Source organism: Phoxinus phoxinus (assembly GCF_949152265.1).
Source record: "Phoxinus phoxinus genome assembly, chromosome: 6".
Classification (NCBI taxonomy): domain Eukaryota; kingdom Metazoa; phylum Chordata; class Actinopteri; order Cypriniformes; family Leuciscidae; genus Phoxinus; species Phoxinus phoxinus.
In genome coordinates, this window is record NC_136881.1 from 41,124,849 (window position 1) to 41,143,229 (window position 18,381).

The 18,381-nt window shown below is 37.8% G+C and overlaps 4 protein-coding genes across 4 annotated transcripts in view; 3 read left to right on the forward strand and 1 right to left on the reverse strand.

Moving 5' to 3' along the window:
- Positions 1-789, reverse strand: LOC307000230 (GTPase IMAP family member 9-like; the record flags this gene model as incomplete). Its single annotated transcript, XM_079615663.1, has 1 exon — positions 1-789. One exon carries the CDS (start codon positions 787-789, stop codon positions 1-3), a length of 789 nt encoding a protein of 262 aa, XP_079471789.1.
- A 659-nt stretch (positions 790-1,448) lies between these two features.
- On the forward strand, positions 1,449-2,318 carry LOC307000231 (GTPase IMAP family member 2-like; the record flags this gene model as incomplete). The annotated part of the gene is made up of 3 exons (XM_079615664.1): positions 1,449-1,551; positions 1,909-2,019; positions 2,119-2,318. The coding sequence occupies 3 exons, from the start codon at positions 1,449-1,451 to the stop codon at positions 2,316-2,318; spliced, it is 414 nt and encodes a 137-aa protein (XP_079471790.1).
- A 1,364-nt stretch (positions 2,319-3,682) lies between these two features.
- LOC306999679 (GTPase IMAP family member 9-like) lies at positions 3,683-11,886 on the forward strand. Its single transcript, XM_079614560.1, has 3 exons — positions 3,683-3,770; positions 7,539-8,528; positions 8,627-11,886. Exons 2-3 carry the CDS (start codon positions 8,417-8,419, stop codon positions 9,607-9,609), a joined length of 1,095 nt encoding a protein of 364 aa, XP_079470686.1. The 5' UTR covers positions 3,683-3,770; positions 7,539-8,416; the 3' UTR covers positions 9,610-11,886.
- A 6,464-nt stretch (positions 11,887-18,350) lies between these two features.
- Positions 18,351-18,381, forward strand: part of LOC306999682 (uncharacterized protein) — a 4,289-nt gene continuing 4,258 nt past the window's right edge. Inside the window, exon 1 of the mRNA XM_079614567.1 lies at positions 18,351-18,381. This exon is cut by the window's right edge and continues 33 nt beyond it. The gene's annotated coding sequence lies outside the window, so the exon portion shown is untranslated.

The window sequence follows — 18,381 nt, forward strand, 5'->3', positions numbered from 1 at the left end:
CTAGATGGGTAGTGGATGCCATAGCGCTAGCCTACGTATCAAAGGGGCTTCAGATAGTGTGGCTCCATTAGCAGCAGAGTTCAGTCCTCCAGCTAGTCCAGCTACTCCAGCAACTACTGCTCCTGAGATTAAAGCTGGACTTAGTGTTCCTCCAGCAACTACTGCTCCTGCACACAATACCACTCCTGTTCCCACTAATGCCACTTCTTTAACCTTAGTCAACATCCTCATTCTTTCATCCTCCCTTATCTTTTCTTCTTCTTCTAACTTCTTCTTCTCTTCTGCCTCTATTTTCCTCTGAGCTTCCTTGTATATCTCATTTGTGTAATGCTCTCCTCTGTTCTCCTTCACCATTCTCTCTATCTTCTCCAGCAGTTCAGTGACCTGTGATCGATTTGCTTCATCTTTGTTATTGAACACATGGTAACCGCCTTTACACTTTATAACTATCTCATTAATCTGCTTGTTGTCTGTCAGAAACTCCTCTATAGATGTATCTAACTGATCTCCTCTAGTGAACAGAAGGATGGTGTAACATGCAGCTTCTTCTCCAAAGTTCTCCTGGATCCATTTAATTGTGTGTTTCTGTTCCTTTGTGAATCTATCGTCCAGTCTGATGACCAGCAGAAACACATGAGGACCAGGAACAGACATCTCCACACACTTCACTAGTTCCTCCTTCAGTTGACCTTCACTGATTGTTGTGTCATACAGTCCTGGAGTGTCGATCACTGAGATGTTTCGACCTTCTACCGTCTGCTGATGTTGTTGGCAAGTCTTAGGCCACATTTACACATAGCCGGGTATTTAGAGAAACGAATATTTCTCCCCCTCCGTTTTCAATAATAACATCGTGCACACAACCCGCATAAATACGCCGTCGAGCGCCATCATAACTATGCTAAACCTATGGGCGGCAGTGTAGGGAGAAGGATAAAGCCATGCAAGCCAATCAGAATCCTCAGAATCGACAAGAGAGAACCTAAAACCCCGTTTCTCCCAGTTGACACGACAACATATAACCGGCGTTTTCAGAAATCTCCACTTTGGCCGGAGTTTTTAGAAATGATCGTTTTCTGGGATAAAAACGGCGTTTTCGTGTAAATGACAGGCCAAAACGCAGAGAAATATCTGCGTTTTCCCATCGTGTAAACGGGGCCTTAGTCACAAATTGAGATGACAATCTTTCGTTAAACTTCTTCTGTCCCAGGATGGTGTTTCCTGTTGCGCTCTTTCCAACTCCAGTTTTAGTTCCCATAAAACTGCATAATTATATTGGCTCATGACATCACAAAAAATAATGGGGAAAGCACTGATTTCAATCAGGCAGACACATCAAATATATGTAGATTATTTATTTTGTGTGAGTTGTACTTAATGATACATGTATTTAACAGTATGATTTATATACCTGTTACAGTTGTGAGGCCCAGCCAAATGTCTCCACAATGTCAAAAATAACATCATTTCTCCTCTCACTTTCAGAACTCAGGATTGTTCTGGTGGGTAAAACTGGATCAGGAAAGAGTTCAGCAGGAAACACCATCCTGGGTCCAGAGAATTATTTTAAGTATTTTGAAAAAGCAACTTCAATAAAGTCAATTACTAAAACCTGTGCAAGTCAAAAAGTAAAGATTGGTGAAAAGTGGATCTCAGTCATCGACACTCCAGGACAGCTTGATATATTTACATTTACATTTATTCATTTAGCTGACGCTTTTATCCAAAGCGACTTACAATTGCTATATATGGCAGAGGTCGCACGCCTCTGGAGCAACTAGGGGTTAAGTGTCTTGCTCAGGGACACATTGGTGTCTCACAGTGGATTCGAACCCGGGTCTCTCACACCATAGGCATGTGTCTTATCCATTGCGCCATCACCACCCATACATGATACATCAATGTCAGAACAGCAATTGAAGACTGAGATGGAGAAGTGTGCTGAGATGTCTGCTCCTGGTCCTCATGTGTTTCTGCTTGTGGTCAGACTGGGTGTGAGATTCACGGTAGAAGAGAAGAGTGCAGTGACATGGATTCAGGAGAACTTTGGAGAATAATCTGTTCATCACACCATCATCATGTTCACTCACGCTGATGCACTGGACGATAAACCATTAGATGAGTATATCAGAGAAAGTCAAGATCTCATAGCTTTTGTTAATGAGTGTGGTGGCAGATTTCACTCCTTCAACAATAAAGACATAAAGAACCGCGATCAGGTCACTGAACTGCTGGAGAAGATTGAGAAGATGGTGAAGAAGAATGGAGGACAGCACTACTCCAATGATATGTATAGAGAAGCCCAGGAAAAAAATTAATGGGAGGCTTGGAAACAAAAAACTAAAGATTATGCGAAAACAGCAGCAGCAGCAGCAGCAGCAGCAGCAGTAGCAGCAGCAACTTTGAAAGCAGGAGTAGCCGCAGCAGCAGCAGCAGCAGCAGCAGCAGGAGCAACACTAGAACTAGCAGGACGAGCAGCAACAGCAGCTTTAGAAGCACTTGGCATGAAACTCTAGGGCGCGGTACTCTAATAAAACAAAACAAAAACAAAAACAGGAATATTCTGCCAATACATGTAAAAAGTTAACACACAGTTGTTGTTTTAAGGAGGTATTTCTACCTGATTCTTATAAACTCTAATTTAGTTGTTGCACCTTAATTCAATCAGTTTTATGCACTGTTAGCCCTTACTGTAGAAAAAGCCCAAATTCTTACAATATCATACCATTTTCCATTAAAACAGTAATATACAGGAATATACCTACAGGAATATACTGTGAATTAACAGCGCTCAAAATCGACACTCAGAGGCTGTTTTCCCAATCTCACCCTATACCCTCATTCACTATTCCCTACACTAGTTCACTAATTTAGTCCACTTGAATGAAAAGAAGTGAGTGAATTGAGACACTGATGAACACCTGATAAGCAGAATCACTGAAGGACAGAGAACCAACAATAGAAAAAAGAGAAACACAAGAACTACAACTGACTTCCAGACACACTGAGTGTGAAACCAGTTTAACATTATTTATTTCAAGTTCTTGTTGAGAATGAACAGGGATTTAGTTAATAATAAAGTTGTTGTCACCATGATGGAGATCAGTATTTGCTTTAGTTGGTCTCTTGTACCTTGACTTAAAAACTTTGTCCAGTCTTCTCTCTCTGGCTGATGTAACAATGAGTTTATAAAGCTCATTTGCTACAGCAAGAAAAAGTCTAGGGAAGTTGATCAGGTGTTTATGACTTTCTGATGATGTCATATTCAGTTTCGGTTCAATTATAATGCATTATCTAGTGGTTAAACAAAACAATGGTTTTGTTTCTTTAAAAGTTTTTATAGATTTGTCTTGCTACCCCCACATTTCCATGTGTATTTCTACCTGTTTTCGGGAGACACATTTATTCTAGCTTTGGTCTGATACATGACCTTTAAAACTGAACTAACTTATATTTTTACATTTCAAACCTATTAATTTGAGTACTTGCCATGATGACTAATATGACAAAGCACTGACACTAGACTATAAGACAGAGTAAACATTGGTCACGGCCCAAAACATACAGTAGATCTGCAAGATCTTTGCCTTCAGGTGTCAAAGTGCAGCAAATGTGTGACGCTGACATATTGTTTGTTGTTTACATTATAAGGCGGTGTAGAGACACTTCCTGGGTCCGGCTCACACACACAAACACACACACACAAACACAGAGGGACTCTGAACGACAAGCACTAACTGCGAGAGACATGATGGCATCAGCAGATAAAGGTCAGTCTAAGTTAAATAACCTAATGTGATACAGCAAGTTTAATATCATACTGAGAAATTAAACATAAACTGTGTTGCTGGTAGTTGACAGCATTAAACTGTAAACCAGAAAGTAAATAGTGAAGATAATCTTCATTAGTATTTAGTTGCCATGTTACAACCTCAAATTTCTACTATTCAGTTCAACTATTTCATTTTATAAAATATATTTGTATACAAGTACAGAGTATCATGATTAAACTGTATGATAATGGTGAGGGGTTGTCATCTGTCTTCTATGCCAAGTTTGAATCAACATCCTTAAACTAAAGGAATGTGACACGACCTGTTATCATTCCCAATGTTTGTATTCATACGTCAGTTCTCACAATGTTACATAACCAGAAAAGCTAAAGATGAATCATCTATCATTAAACCTAGTGGCAGGCACCTAGCCTTCAGTGGTGTCCTATACCTGAATGAATAACTTTTAATAGTGTAGCAGCGCACACATTGTGTGATATTTGTTGTGAAATGTATGTTTTTATTTTGCACCGACAGTTAATGGGTTAATGCGGGGAGTTCGGAAAAGACCGGGTAGAGAGAAACAAGCGAGTGAGTTCGGCTTGTGTTACAGTGTTCAAAGTCACATAAAAACAGCTGAAATAAAATAAAATATTAAGAATGAAGAAAATTACTAAGACAATTCAGATCCTAATTTGTTCATACAGCAATGCATGATGGGAGCCATGAATGAGTTTTGATGTGTGGAACCCATAATGCATTGCAACATGCTTTATTATTGTTGAGATTCACATGCTGATTCTTGAGTGTCTAGGAAGAATTATAATTTTTCAAAGTTTTTGAATTAGAAAAACTTTTAAGAAATAATTTGGTTTACATTGAAAATACTAAAAAACAAAAATGCTGTAAGTAACCCTAATTCAGAGATTAGACTCAAATTGATTATTATGTCAAAACATAACCAACACATTTGATCATTGTTCATCTGGCTGTAATAATTTCAAACTAAATGTGATGTTAATATATAAAGGGTCAAGAGCTCAACTAATGCAAACATTAATAATGGTGAGTTTAAATTGTGTTTCTTGTTAACATCAGGTGTTTTCAATCATCAACTTATTTAACTCATTAACTTTAACACTGCCTCAGTGTTCATTTAACACTCATATTTTAACACTTAAACAATCTTGAGTGTGTTTATTTAACACTGGAGTTTTTGCTGTGTGGTTGGCTAGTTAAATATCTAGTTAGTTAATAGGCTTTCACACTGGCAGTTTAGTTCGGAACGGGGCACGGTTCGGATGAAAAAATCGCTAATGTGAACGCCGTCATGCGGAGCCGGGTGCGCACTGGGGTACCGAACCCGAGACTGGAGGAGGTGCTCTGAGTTCAGTTGCTCCCGAACCGAGCCGCAGGTTAACGTGAATGTAAAAGCAACACGGACTCGGGTGCGCACTTGTTCAGGAAGTAAAGTGACCTGCGCATGCGTTTAAGCTGATTATGATGTATTCTGTTAAATAAAACACATGATAGTGTTGATGATTTACCTTGGATACGAGTGAGAGTGAGTCTGCAGTGCATAGTGCGTGGAATCAGGGCAACAAATAAATTGAAAACCCCTGTCTCCTCAAAAGAGTCTGTTAAACCAGACCAAGGCCGGGTCTCGGGCTCGGACCGCAGCAAACGAGCCCAGTGTGACGGCCCCTTTAAGAGCAAATGCGCTGTATTGTGTGCAGGCTTCAAAAAAACTATCTCCATGGTGACCCCTAGTGGACAGAAAAGTGTAAATGCAACAAAAACCTAGGCCAAACATATATAAAAAGACCTTTTACAAATATATTGCAATTTAACAATCTTTTAAATACAATTATCTAATCATTCAATATGATTTTCAAGTGTCTATATGTTCTTTTATCAATTGTCAAGGTTTCTTTTGTTTATTCTATGAATGGCTCATCTAACAGGCCAATAAAATACTATTAACTACAATTATTAATTTTAATGTCTAATTAAAACTACAAATGTATAAAACTGATCAGAGATCAGGTAAAACCCACAGACACTTGTTCAGTGGTTCTCAGTGACTCCTCATATTAATGGGCTGACAGAGATCATCGCCCACAGTTATGCCGTAATGAAGGCTCGGTTACTGAAATAATGTGACTCTGGCAGTTTGATACACACTCCGGACCATTGATCCAGAACAAAATTCTGTAAAGGTTCCGAAGCTTTTAGCTAGTTAACAAGCTAGTTTTCGTTTGTTAGCTAGTTAACTAGTTTGTGGGTTGGCTAGTTAACCATCTAGCTAGCTAGAGGGGCATGATGCTTTAAAGCAGCGCTCAGTAAGATCGGGATTTCTTTGTTGTATCCTCGCGTTTTGCTCGGAGGTTTCTCTCTAGAGCTCCCCCCGCAGCTTCGGAATAGATATTTGACAACAACTGTTAAAAACTCGCTGGCTATTCTCAGACACTAGATGCTTAGTAGATCAACGACATCAAAGCAGATGGGAAACTCTTTGCAACGTCGTCTTCATTCGAGTTCCAACAGCGTGAGGGAGCGCAATAATGACAGCATTATAGCAGATTTATTTTTGCAGTAAAGCAATTCTTTACCTCGCGAGACTTGGGATCACACGATACTTCCAGACGAAGAGGCCGGCGGGCCGCCGGCCCAAAGTTGCAAACGCTGTTTTTCCGCTCACGGGCACCAGGGGGGTGCGAAACCACCACCATTCAACCCAAAATAAGTAATATAACCATTCCAGTGACTCCGAAGTTGATCAGTTAAGGTAAAAAAGTTACTTAGTTCACCTTTAATTAGTTAGCTAACTTGTTATGTAAAGTGAAGTGACATGTGAAGGCCAAGTATACTCAGAATTTCTCCTCCATCCAAGTTAGTGCACACACATTAGGAGCAGTGAATAGTGAACTAAATACTTAGTTAAATAGTTAGTTGGCTAGTTAAACATGCAGGAAAATATTATAAAGCACTGGATGAATGAAGAATTTGCATTGGTGCTTAAGATATTTAGCAAAAAGTTGGACGACGCACCTTCACTCTCTTCCATTGAAGACAAGTTAAGCGGCCAATGTCCCAATATGGCGCTGTTAACTCGGACCCCGAGTCTGTGCAGTAGTGAGCGTGAAGTGGACCCGCGATATCAAGGTCCCGCCCCTCACTCACGCAGAAACCGACGGTTAGTACAGTTTACTGCAGAACGTCAGTGTGAAATAAACAGTTATGGAAATATAGAAATTAAAGTTGAAGCTCCAATCTCCCCACGCAAATCCTGGAAAAAGTCTGTTGGTGACTGTGATTACTTCACTAAGAGAAGCTGTCAATCATGATGTACACACTCCCATTTTTATAGCATCAAATAACTAACTAGAAATTATTTAACTTACACTTACACCACAGCGTGATTAAAACGACCTAAAATGAAGGAAACCATCTTTAGGGAAAAATATTTGAAGTGTAATTTGATAGTTTAGTTTGTATCACGTCATATTAGATTCCATGAAGAGGGCGGGGTTTATGACCTATACTGGGACCAGCCACCTGGGGGCCATTTTGGCTTCACTTTTTAGGACTTGTGCGGCACACGTGCACAAAGGGTCAACAAAATGGATTTTGTACAATAACAAAAATAACATCTCAGCACATGAGTAAACAAATGGTACTAGTGAAATAGCAAAATATACGTGGGGATGAAAAGCAGGCATGTTTAATATAGAGCTCCAGCTAATGACATGAACTGTTTGACAGGTGATGCACATGATCTGAGGATTGTGTTACTGGGAGTCTGTGGAGCTGGAAAGAGTTCAACGGGAAATGCAATACTGGGTCGAGATGCATTTAAAGAGAGCAGAACCAGAGAGAGTGAGAAACAGAGAGGAAGAGTAGAAGACAGAAACATCTCCATCATCGACACTCCAGGATTCTTCAACACTAAACTGACTGATGAAGAGATGAAGAATGAAATGATGAAGAGTCTGTACCTCTGTTATCCCGGTCCTCTCGTCTTCCTGCTCGTCATAAACCTGGGAAACTTTCAGGAGGAGCAGAGGAACCTAGTGGAGCAAATTCAGGAGATCTTTGGAGCTCAAGCTCTGAAGTTCACCATGATTCTGTTCATTGGAAGAGAAAAAATAACACTTAGAAAATGGAAGCTCATTATGGATAGTAGAAAGTTTCAGAACCTCATCAAGCACTGCTGAGGTAAATATCATGAGATCAACAGTAAAAGTGAGATTATTCCAACTCACATCACAAATCTTCTACAGAAGATTGATCAAATCATCAAACAAAATGATGGCCAGCATTATGACATTTCCATTTACTTAAGAATTCCACCAAAGAGCAGAAAAGAAAAGATAAAACAAGATAAAGAAAAGAAAGTGCAAGAGTCAAAACATGAGCAGATAGAAATAGTGCAGGAGACGATTCACGTGCACAGTGTAAAGGAAAAGAGCACAACACATTGTGTGACTGAAAAGAAAGAATCTTTTTCAAAAATAGTGACAAAAATTGAGAGAACTGAATTATATGAAGACAGATTCTCCAGAGATACACACGAAAACAGGAATGATGAGGAGGAGGCCGTAAAACAATCAGTAAAATCACAGAGAAACTCTTTTGAAAATATGGGAGAAACAACAGTCCAGAACCCAGCAAAATATTGGAAAACAAGCGGAAAAGGAAAATGGGACCAGAAGAAACAACAAACAGCAACAGAACTACATCCAACCCAAGCAGGTGAGTACTTACTTTATTACACTTTTCCCAAATATCACAACATGTTTCTTGAAAAGTAAATGAAACTTAATCTCTTATTTGACTGCTCTTAAACTCAGTGTCACAGTCCATACAGAACAGACATATGAAGCTTGGAAAGCACACAGATCTCAGGATCGTGATGGTTGGTAAAACTGGAGCTGGAAAGAGCGCAACAGGAAACACCATCCTGGGACAGAAGAAGTTTAAAGAAGAATTTTCTGCTCAATCTGTGACACAGAGATGCCAACAACATCAGCAGACGGTAGAAGGTCGAAACATCTCAGTGATCGACACTCCAGGTCTGTGTGACACAACACTCAGTGAAGCTCAGCTGAAGGAGGAACTAGTGAAGTGTGTCTACATGTCTGTTCCTGGTCCTCATGTGTTTCTGCTGGTCATCAGACTGGACGATAGATTCACAAAGGAACAGAAACACACAATTAAATGGATTCAGGAGAACTTTGGAGAAAAAGCTGCTTGTTACACCATCGTTCTGTTCACTAGAGGAGATCAGTTAGACACATCTATAGAGGAGTTTCTGACAAAAAACAAGCAGATTAATGAGATAGTTATAAAGTGTAAAGGCGGTTCTCATGTGTTCAATAACAAAGATGAAGCAAATCGATCACAGGTCACTGAACTGCTGGAGAAGATAGAGAGAATGGTGAAGGAGAATGGAGGAGAGCATTACACAAATGAGCTATACAAGGAAGCTCAGAGGAGAAGAGAGGAAGTAGAGAAAAGTGAGAGAGAGGAAGAAGAAAAGATAAGGGAGGAGGATGGAAAAACAAGACTGTTGACTAAGGTTAAAGAAGTGGTATTAGTGGGAACAGGAGTGGCAGTGTGTGCAGGAGCAGCAATAGTTTCTGGAGTAACACTAAGTCCAGCTTTAATCTCAGGAGCAGCAGTAGCTGGACGTGCAGCACTGGTCTCTGCTGCTAAAGGAGCCTCGCCATATGAAGCTTTAATGGCAGGAGTAGTAGCTGCTGGAAATGCAGCACTGGCCTCTGTTAATAGTGGAGCATCACTAACTGCTGCTTTCATTGGAAGCAATAAATGATGTGCACAGAAAAATCCCCTGAGTTAAATTATCTCTGCTCAGAGTAAACATGGTCCCACTCTAAGGCTACGTTTACACGTGGCCGGTTATTTTCATAAACGGACATTTCATCCCTCTCCGTTTTCAGAAAAGTGTTCCTTTTAAACGAACCCGTGTATATGCCGTCAAGAGCATGCCAAACCTATAGGTGGCAGTGTAACGAGAAGCTCAAGCCCACGTTAGCCAATCAGAATCCCGAAAATATAGGTCGCACTTTTGACGCAGTGCAAGTTCTGTCGCATACTGTGACGTCGACTGCCTAAAACTCAGTTTTTCTCAGTTTACATGCAAACGTGCAAACGGAGTTTTCCAAAATCTCCACTCTGGCCAGAGTTTTTAGAAAGAATCGTTTTCAGAGGAGAGTTCTCCGTTTGCGTGTAAACGAGGGGCACAACCGAAGGGAAATTTCTCTGTTTTTCAAAATAACCATGTACGTGTAAACGGGGCCTTATTTGTAGTGGTATAATGCCTCTATATTTGTGACAATATCATGCTTGAGTTACACACAGACAACATTAAGTAAGTCTAACTAATTTGATTTAACAGTGAACACACAAATACAGTTACAGCAAATATATCAAATAACAAATCAGTGAAAATATGCAAATCTCTTACAGTAATGTCTGAATATAAATCTAGAGAGTGTGACAGACATTAGAAATGCTCTGAGATAAACTGGTATTACGGAAGAATTTCCAAAGAAAATAGTTTGAATTTCACATGAAAACGAGTTTAAAAAGATTCTTTAGCTGTGGTGAGAAATAAAAGTTTTCTTCTATCTCTCGTTTTGGTGGATGTTTCATGTGAATGATATGATCTTTGTTTCTTGTTTAGTTTGTCAAATGTTAGATTATGTATTCAGTGTGTTGAAAACTCATGTCTGTTAACTTCGTTTTTTATTCAATATCATAAAAGCACATAAAAATAGAAGGATGGAAACATAACAAGTGTTTGCTTTAGTTGGGCTCTTGACCCTTGACTTTTTAAATATTATAATTGGCTGCTTTAACAGTGACAATTATCATGCAGTGACTTGATTCACTGATTTTATTCTGAGCTCAATCTCTGATTATGGGTGATGTGTTGATTTTGCATTATTGATTATGGCTGCCCTGTGATGTCACAGCACAAGGTTCTGCACAAATACAATGTTGACAATGGTGACAAACAGCATATATTTAGATAAACTGAGTAACTCTGAAAATCACAAAACAAGGAGCTAAAAAAAATAAAAAAATAGTTAGAATAAGGGGCGACAGTGGCTCAGTGGTTCATGTAGATTGTCTACAAACCGGAAGGTTGGTGGTTCAATCCCCGGTTCCACCTGACCAAGTGTCGAGGTGTCCTTGAGCAAGACACCTAACCCCAACTGCTCCCGACGAGCTGGATCGCCTTGCATGGCTGACACCGCCGTCGGTGTATGAATGAGTGAGTGAATGGGTGAATGTGAGGCAATATTGTAAAGCGCTTTGGTGGCCATTGGGTCTGTGAAAGCGCTATATAAATGCAGTCCATTTACCATTTAATAAAATAAATTACTAAAACAATTCAGTTCATAATTTATTGATGCAGCAATGCATGATGGGAGCCATAGATGAGTTAAAAATTGGTGGCCCCAGAATGCATCATGCTTTTTGATTGTCAACATTGTTGAGAATTATACACTGAATCTTGTGTCAAAACATAACCAACAACATCTGACCTCAATTTATCTTGATTAGTCTGGCTCTTATTAGTTAGTTATAATATGTTAGGCAATATTATCAATCTATATGATATATTACAAAAGCAATGGTCAAGAGCCCAACTAATGGACACACTGACACAACTTTCAATAAAACATTAAAGATACAATACGTAATTTTTCACCGCCAGGGATTGCTACCTCTTACTAAAGCGTAGATTGATGAAGCAGTGAATAAGTGAATCGCGGAACTTGTCGTCAAGCTGATGGATCTAATAATGTATATGAATGAGTGAATACATATGAATCCATAATATGAAATATCCACATATGAAAATGTTTTTTTTAACATGACAGTGGTGTGAAGCAGGACGCGATTGCTAACGAGAGAGATATCAGCGCCACACGCGAGTATTAGGACATTTCATTCTACCGAACTACCCACAAGTGCTGAATAATACTCAAACAGTTTATGTAATGTAGGATGGTAAAGAATGTAGTGTATAATATGAGACATAATGAGAACATAAAAATAAAAAACTTCTGCAAATACTATATAATGTTTTTGTGCTAAGATTTTGAGAACATTAATGAGCATGCTGTTAAGATTATACATCAGTTTAAATACCTTAAATACCTTGGTACTGTATGAATAGTTTGTATAAAGCCAGGACTCCGAGTTAATGATGAGAGATTCCAGCCATGCTTTGCAGAATTCTTCTTTACCTACTCGCAGATATTATTTACCGCTTTGTAGGACTAATAGATTTAAAAACTCTTTTGTACCAGCTGCCATTGTTTTTATTATTATTATTTTACAGTAATTAATTAAGGAAGTCCTACTTATATATATATATATATATATATATATATATATATATATATATAAAGTAGGACTTCCTTAATTAATATATATATATATATATATATATATATATATATATATATATATAATATATATATATATATATTCACATATTATATATATATATTCACAGTCAGCAGCAATCCATACAATCAAAAAGAGAAAAAAAACATGATATATATATATACTGTTTTGTGTTTGTTTTTGTGTTTTTTTTGTCGTGTTTTATTTTCTCTTTTTGATTGTATGGATTGCTGCTGACTGTGAAACAAATTGCGCGTTGGGGATAATAAAGTTGACCCAACCTAACCTAAAGTTATGAGAATGTTCCCTGTTAGCTGAGGAATGTCTATCCTCACAAACATGATAAACATCTCTATAAACAGGCTTTTCTGCTTCTGGAATGAGGATTTCTGACATCTCATGCTTCTACAGTAGGGGTGTGCAAAGCAGCTGGTATTTGTATCTGTATTTGTATTTGTTGAGGGGGGAAAAGTATTTGTATTTGTATTTGCATTCGAGTAAAATTCAAAATAGGCGTAAACTTTTTTTTATTTTTTTTATTACACTTCTAATTTACGTTATAGTAGTAGTAGTAGCCTTTATTGTCACTTAGTCACAAGTACCAGTGAAATTAGCCATCAACCTGTCCATGCACAAACATACATAGAATATGACAATGGGGTAGACAGGACAGGAAGACAGAGCATTGAGGAAAATAATACAGCATGACATGAGGATAGGTGAGGGGAAAAAAAGGCAACTCCCAGACTATGCTCCTGTGAGGAGTACAGTCTGGGAACAGGAAAAAACACCTCAGCAACATTAGCACATAATCAGTACATGAACCCACAAGACTTGCAACAGGGGAGGGGAGTGGGGGATGGAGGTGACCCAGCCAGGGGTGCCGCCAGGAATTTTGGGCCCCATGACAAAAAAATAACATTGGGCCCCCCCTGCACAGCTGTTGTCACCAGATCTCTAGGACGTACCTGTCCCATCAGATGCTTAACATAACTCTAGTACTAGCACAATTTTTACTGCTGGTGATTTGTAAATGCAAGTCTGCATACAGTATGCAATTCATTATTTGATGCAAGATTAAAAGCCACCATAAAATGTCCTTAAAGCAATCCTTTACAGTGTCAATGTATTTTTATTGTAAAATTAATGACAGATTTAAAAAAAAAAAAAAAAGAAAGAAAAAAACTAAATATATATTAACTTTTTAATCAAAATAAATGAACATCATCATTCACAAGCATCTCAAGTGTGTGCAAGCTTCTAAAAATAAATTGAAATACACCAGTATTCCTGTAATTCTTTTGTCTTATGAATTTAATAAACAACTCGTCTCGTATTCTGTTCCGAACACACCGCACCATCTACATCATATGAGTGTAAATGCGCAAAAAACGTTTCCATTGCGAATTTTTTTTTTTTTTTAAATTGCCTGAAAAACCACCTCATTTCAATTTGCGCAATTTGAAAGGTAATTGAAACACGGATGACGGTGTTTAGTTGCCAGAAACACCAGAAACCACAAAGTTGCATAGTAAAAGAAAATCTGGTTTTCAAAAAAACGAAAGAGAGAAAATAGAGAGGAAAGACAAAAGAAAGGGTGTCAATCTGTTAACGAATTACAGGAATACTGGATTCTAAACCTCATAGAAATGCCACAATCAAGACCTCGAAGCAGAAATGATGGAGAAACACCAATAAACTCCTCATATCTGCCGCTCACAGTATAAGAGTCTTTCCTTGCCATTGATGCTTGAATAACACGCCTACGAATAATGTCTAGTGCGGTGGCTGGGATATATAAACCTACCAACGTCCGTTGCCACGATTTTTTAAATTACTATTCGCGAGAGGAAAATTAAGTTTTAGTCGCATAACATCGGTTAATCGAAACGGCGTCATTTCGCAATAGTTTTGTATCGATATTTAGAAAATAAATCGCAAAAGTTCTGCGCAAATCTGTAATAGAAACGCGGCTAGATGAGTGCGCTAAGGCAGGACCAAACCATTTCATGCAGATACAGGGGGGTGTATGTTTACTTTTTGGTCAATGGGGATATTTAACTTTTATTGCCAAAATAAGTACAATCAAAGACATCATTAACTTTATTATTATTTGAAATATACTCAATGATGATGGTTTATATAGTGTATAATATAATAAAAAAAAAAAAAATTACTTTTTACGTATTTGTTGGGGCCCCTGTCAGTCAGGGGCCCTTGGAATCGTCCTAACTTTTCCCCCCTATACGGCGCCCCTGGGTATAGGTAAGATTGTCACGTGACATACATGGTACACACGTAGTTAAACTTGTCTGTATAAAAACACTAGTTAGGGATTTGTGCCACCCACTGTATTTATGTTTATTAGTTAGTGTAGTTTAGTTACGACGTCACGGACGTTGAAGACTTTTTCTTTGATCTTTTCTTTTTATTTTAGTATTAGAAGTTAAATGTTTCAGATAACCTTTATGCTTATATTATTTTTGTTTGTTTGGCACAATCCATTTTCCCCTTCCTTCCTTTGTGGTTTGGTTTCTGTTTTGGAATATTTACTCATCATTATATTTATTAAACTCCTATTCACTTTATTCAGTTGTCTCTCGTGTTTCTCACCTCACTCAGTGTTACATGTTGATGTGTGTCTGAGATGGTTACATGTGTTCCCCTCTTAAAAGCCCTAGACGGGTATGAGCCATAGGAGGGTCGTAACAATGTTTAACATTCATAATGACACTAAAGACGCCCTGATGTTGATTGTAGTTTGCAGTGCTGCTATTTATGCCAATGGGATGAGAAAAATATAATTAATTCAAGATATTTCCCCTTGAAACAAATACATTCTCCTCAAGGATGTAAGTTGGGATGTTAAATATTCATTATATTAAGCTATTTTTTTGTACATAGGCTACTGTATGTTTTCCCGGTTAGTTTGACACTTGTCCAACACAATTTGCATTTCAATGAACATGGATTAAGGTTCATCTGCAGAACATTTAAGAAATGTCCCTATTTTAGGAAGCAAATGTTTCTCAATCAAGCAAAGGTTTCTCACCTGTCTGAAGAACGTCCTGCAAATACTCACTGAATACTGCAGTCTAAAATATCTCCTAAACAGTCACAATCACCACCGTCCGTGTTAGAAGTGTCATAGTTTGTGTCAGCTTTCACTCTTACTTCGAGTTTTGAGTTTAGACTTTGATTTCTGTGACAAGTATGCTACATTTGCATTGGTAATTGCAGCACTGAAAGCAACTCCTACACGCAACTCTGCCTCTATTCGAATCCATCGCTTGTTGATTTGTTTCAGCCGCTGAGCTGATCTGGAAACATCAGATCTTCACCAGTCTTTATCTTGTGTGATCAGACTGTGATTTGCATATGTACGGCCCTACAGGCGCAAACTGAGCTCATGCAGCCAATCCACTGCTCTCAAACAACTGAAATTAGCATAAAATACATCTGTCCAAAAATATGTCTATGAAAGAAGCATCATCTTCTCTGCAGCCACACAGACATGTACACTGAAAAAATGGTAACCTCATGCTGCCTTCACGTGCTGTGGAAAAGATGATATTTTCCACTTGTGAACTGGTATTTACCAGTGTGTTGTGTTCAAGTGCTTTTATGATATTTTCCACTTGTGAACTGGTATTTACCAGTGTGTTGTGTTCAAGTGCTTTTGTTGTCGTAATGTACCATTCACAATGCTTGCGTCGCTCTCCGCCATGTTGAAAAGGTCAAAGGTTATCTCATCTCGGCAACTCGTGCATCAAAATATTCTACGAGTTGCCCAGTGGAAAATACCACATGAGGGGGTGTTCATGTGCATTTTCCACGTCGGCTTTTGGTATTTACCATAATTACCATAGCACGTGAAGGCACCATAATAAATGATAACATCTAAATTAAATCATATTATTCAAGTCAAACTATTATATAATGTCACTGAATCAACCTCAATGCATAATTTTGTACCAGGGAAACTACATTATTGTCACCTTCCTAAAATAATTGCCCAGGTCCTTTTCATTTTCAAATGACTTAGGTGACGTTATAAGGGTTAGAAATATCGGCTTGTGATGATTGAATGTGATGTCAAAATGCCATCATCGTATATTTCTGTCGGGAGCTGAAGATTTGTTTGTGCAGTCAGTGTATGCAAGTATCTTTGAATGATTGAAACAAAAATACTGAAGTACTGAAGCTCAATTAATGTTACCACGAACTGCAGAGGAACAAAAAATGCTTTTAAACATCATGTTCTGGATATTAAATAATCAGTATCTATTTAATTATTTTGACCACTTCATGAGCAAATTTTACTGAAAATAATGCAGTTCGTTTCATGGAAATCTCCAGTTCATTCCTACGGGATGTTCTGTACGGCCTGTCTAAATTAGCAACAGTGACTTAAGGGCAGAGCTTAGGATCAATTTAGCAATACTATTTATGTATTTACATATCTGCATATTGAACAATAATTTAGGTGCATGTGAGAATATGTAAACTTACAAGAAATGAGGAAAATGCAGCTGTTTTTAAGAAAAGCAAAACTTCCTAAGAAGTTCTTCATGAGACCGAACAGGTTCATCGCTTCAGGACAGAAAGTGTTTTTTTTTCTCTGGCAAGGACATCTTATTCAGAAAAATATTCAAATACTTTCGACATGAAAATATTTGTAGAACTTGAAGAGTGATGATGCTGATTGAAATATCCTCAGAGATGTATTTAAAAACCCAGCTAACAAATGTTTGTATGTTTTCCAAACTTTCTGTTCTGTTGTCTTAATGTTCTACTGAACTTTTAATACATTGAAGCATTAATGATCGGTAACAAAATTAATACATTTAGCTTTCAATACTGTAATGATTTAATCAAACTCATACAGACCTCAACAATGGTGACAATCATATGCATTGATTTATTATGTGCCGCGATGCATGCTGGGAGCCATGAAGGAGTTTTGTAAGCTGGTACCCATCAAGCACTGCAGCGTAACGCATGTCACCATGTTTAAGAACTAACTTTACACCAGTCCTGCGATCGGTTCAAAATCTCACATCATTTGATTAATTTTTTCAGAAAACTAGACTTAATATCTTAAGTAAATGTGTCTTGATTTAAGAACGTTTAGATATTTTTTACAAGAAAACTAGAAAAAATACAGAGTATAGACATGATTGTAAAATATGAATTTATTACTAAATTCTAGGGGAAACCATAACGAAATGAAAAGCAAAGAAAACCACAATATCACAATATCACATGCGGACAGTGACAGTGGATAACAGACAGAAAGAAAAGCAAAACCAAAAGAAGTAGACCGTGACAACACTAAATAAAATGAAACATCCAGACAAAGCCGAAGACATTTGTTGAAACCCTCAAAGCTCAAAAATGTTGTGACACTTCATTTCCAAAAACCTAACGAAATTCCCCTCAAGGCATTTTAGTTCATATTTCTCACACACACTCTCTAAAGAACTGAAAGAATATAATCTTTTTTGGTCTTTTTGGCTTTATGACATTACACAATAATTTCACATGGAGAACAGACGCATTGATGTTTGTTGAATTTCAGTTTTAAAATAATGTGTTATTTAGTTATTTTTGAGTATTTGGCTGCAACTTTATTTGCATAATGTATATAAAACAATAAACAAGAGTTAAGTGTTCAGAGGTAAAGGCGAGTACGGAACATTTGGTCAGTATCAGTGATGGTGATGAAGGATGAAACACATGTTTCTCTCTTCTAGAGAAGACTGATCAGATAAACTATTGTGTTTAAACATTACATTCATCCCTTTAGTTGTTTAATGGTAACAGTTTTTCTGAAATTACATTATTACATTGAGATGAATATCATTAAGTGGTTTACTTCATTAGTTTCATTCGCAAACGGGTCTGTTTATGTATCCGAGCTAAGTTTAACCCATGGAGCTCCTATTCTTTTCTGGCCCTCGTGTTGTTCTGAAGCTGAAGCAAACTCTGCTGAACTTCTTGGCATACTCTTGTTGTTATAGACAAAAACACTGCCTCATTTACAGTAAGTGTTCTGTATGTGTTCTGCACTATGGGAGGCATTTCCTCATATTTCGTGTGACACGTTCAGTTACTCTTATTCAGTTCATTCAGACAAATGCTGAGAGACTCTGAGTGA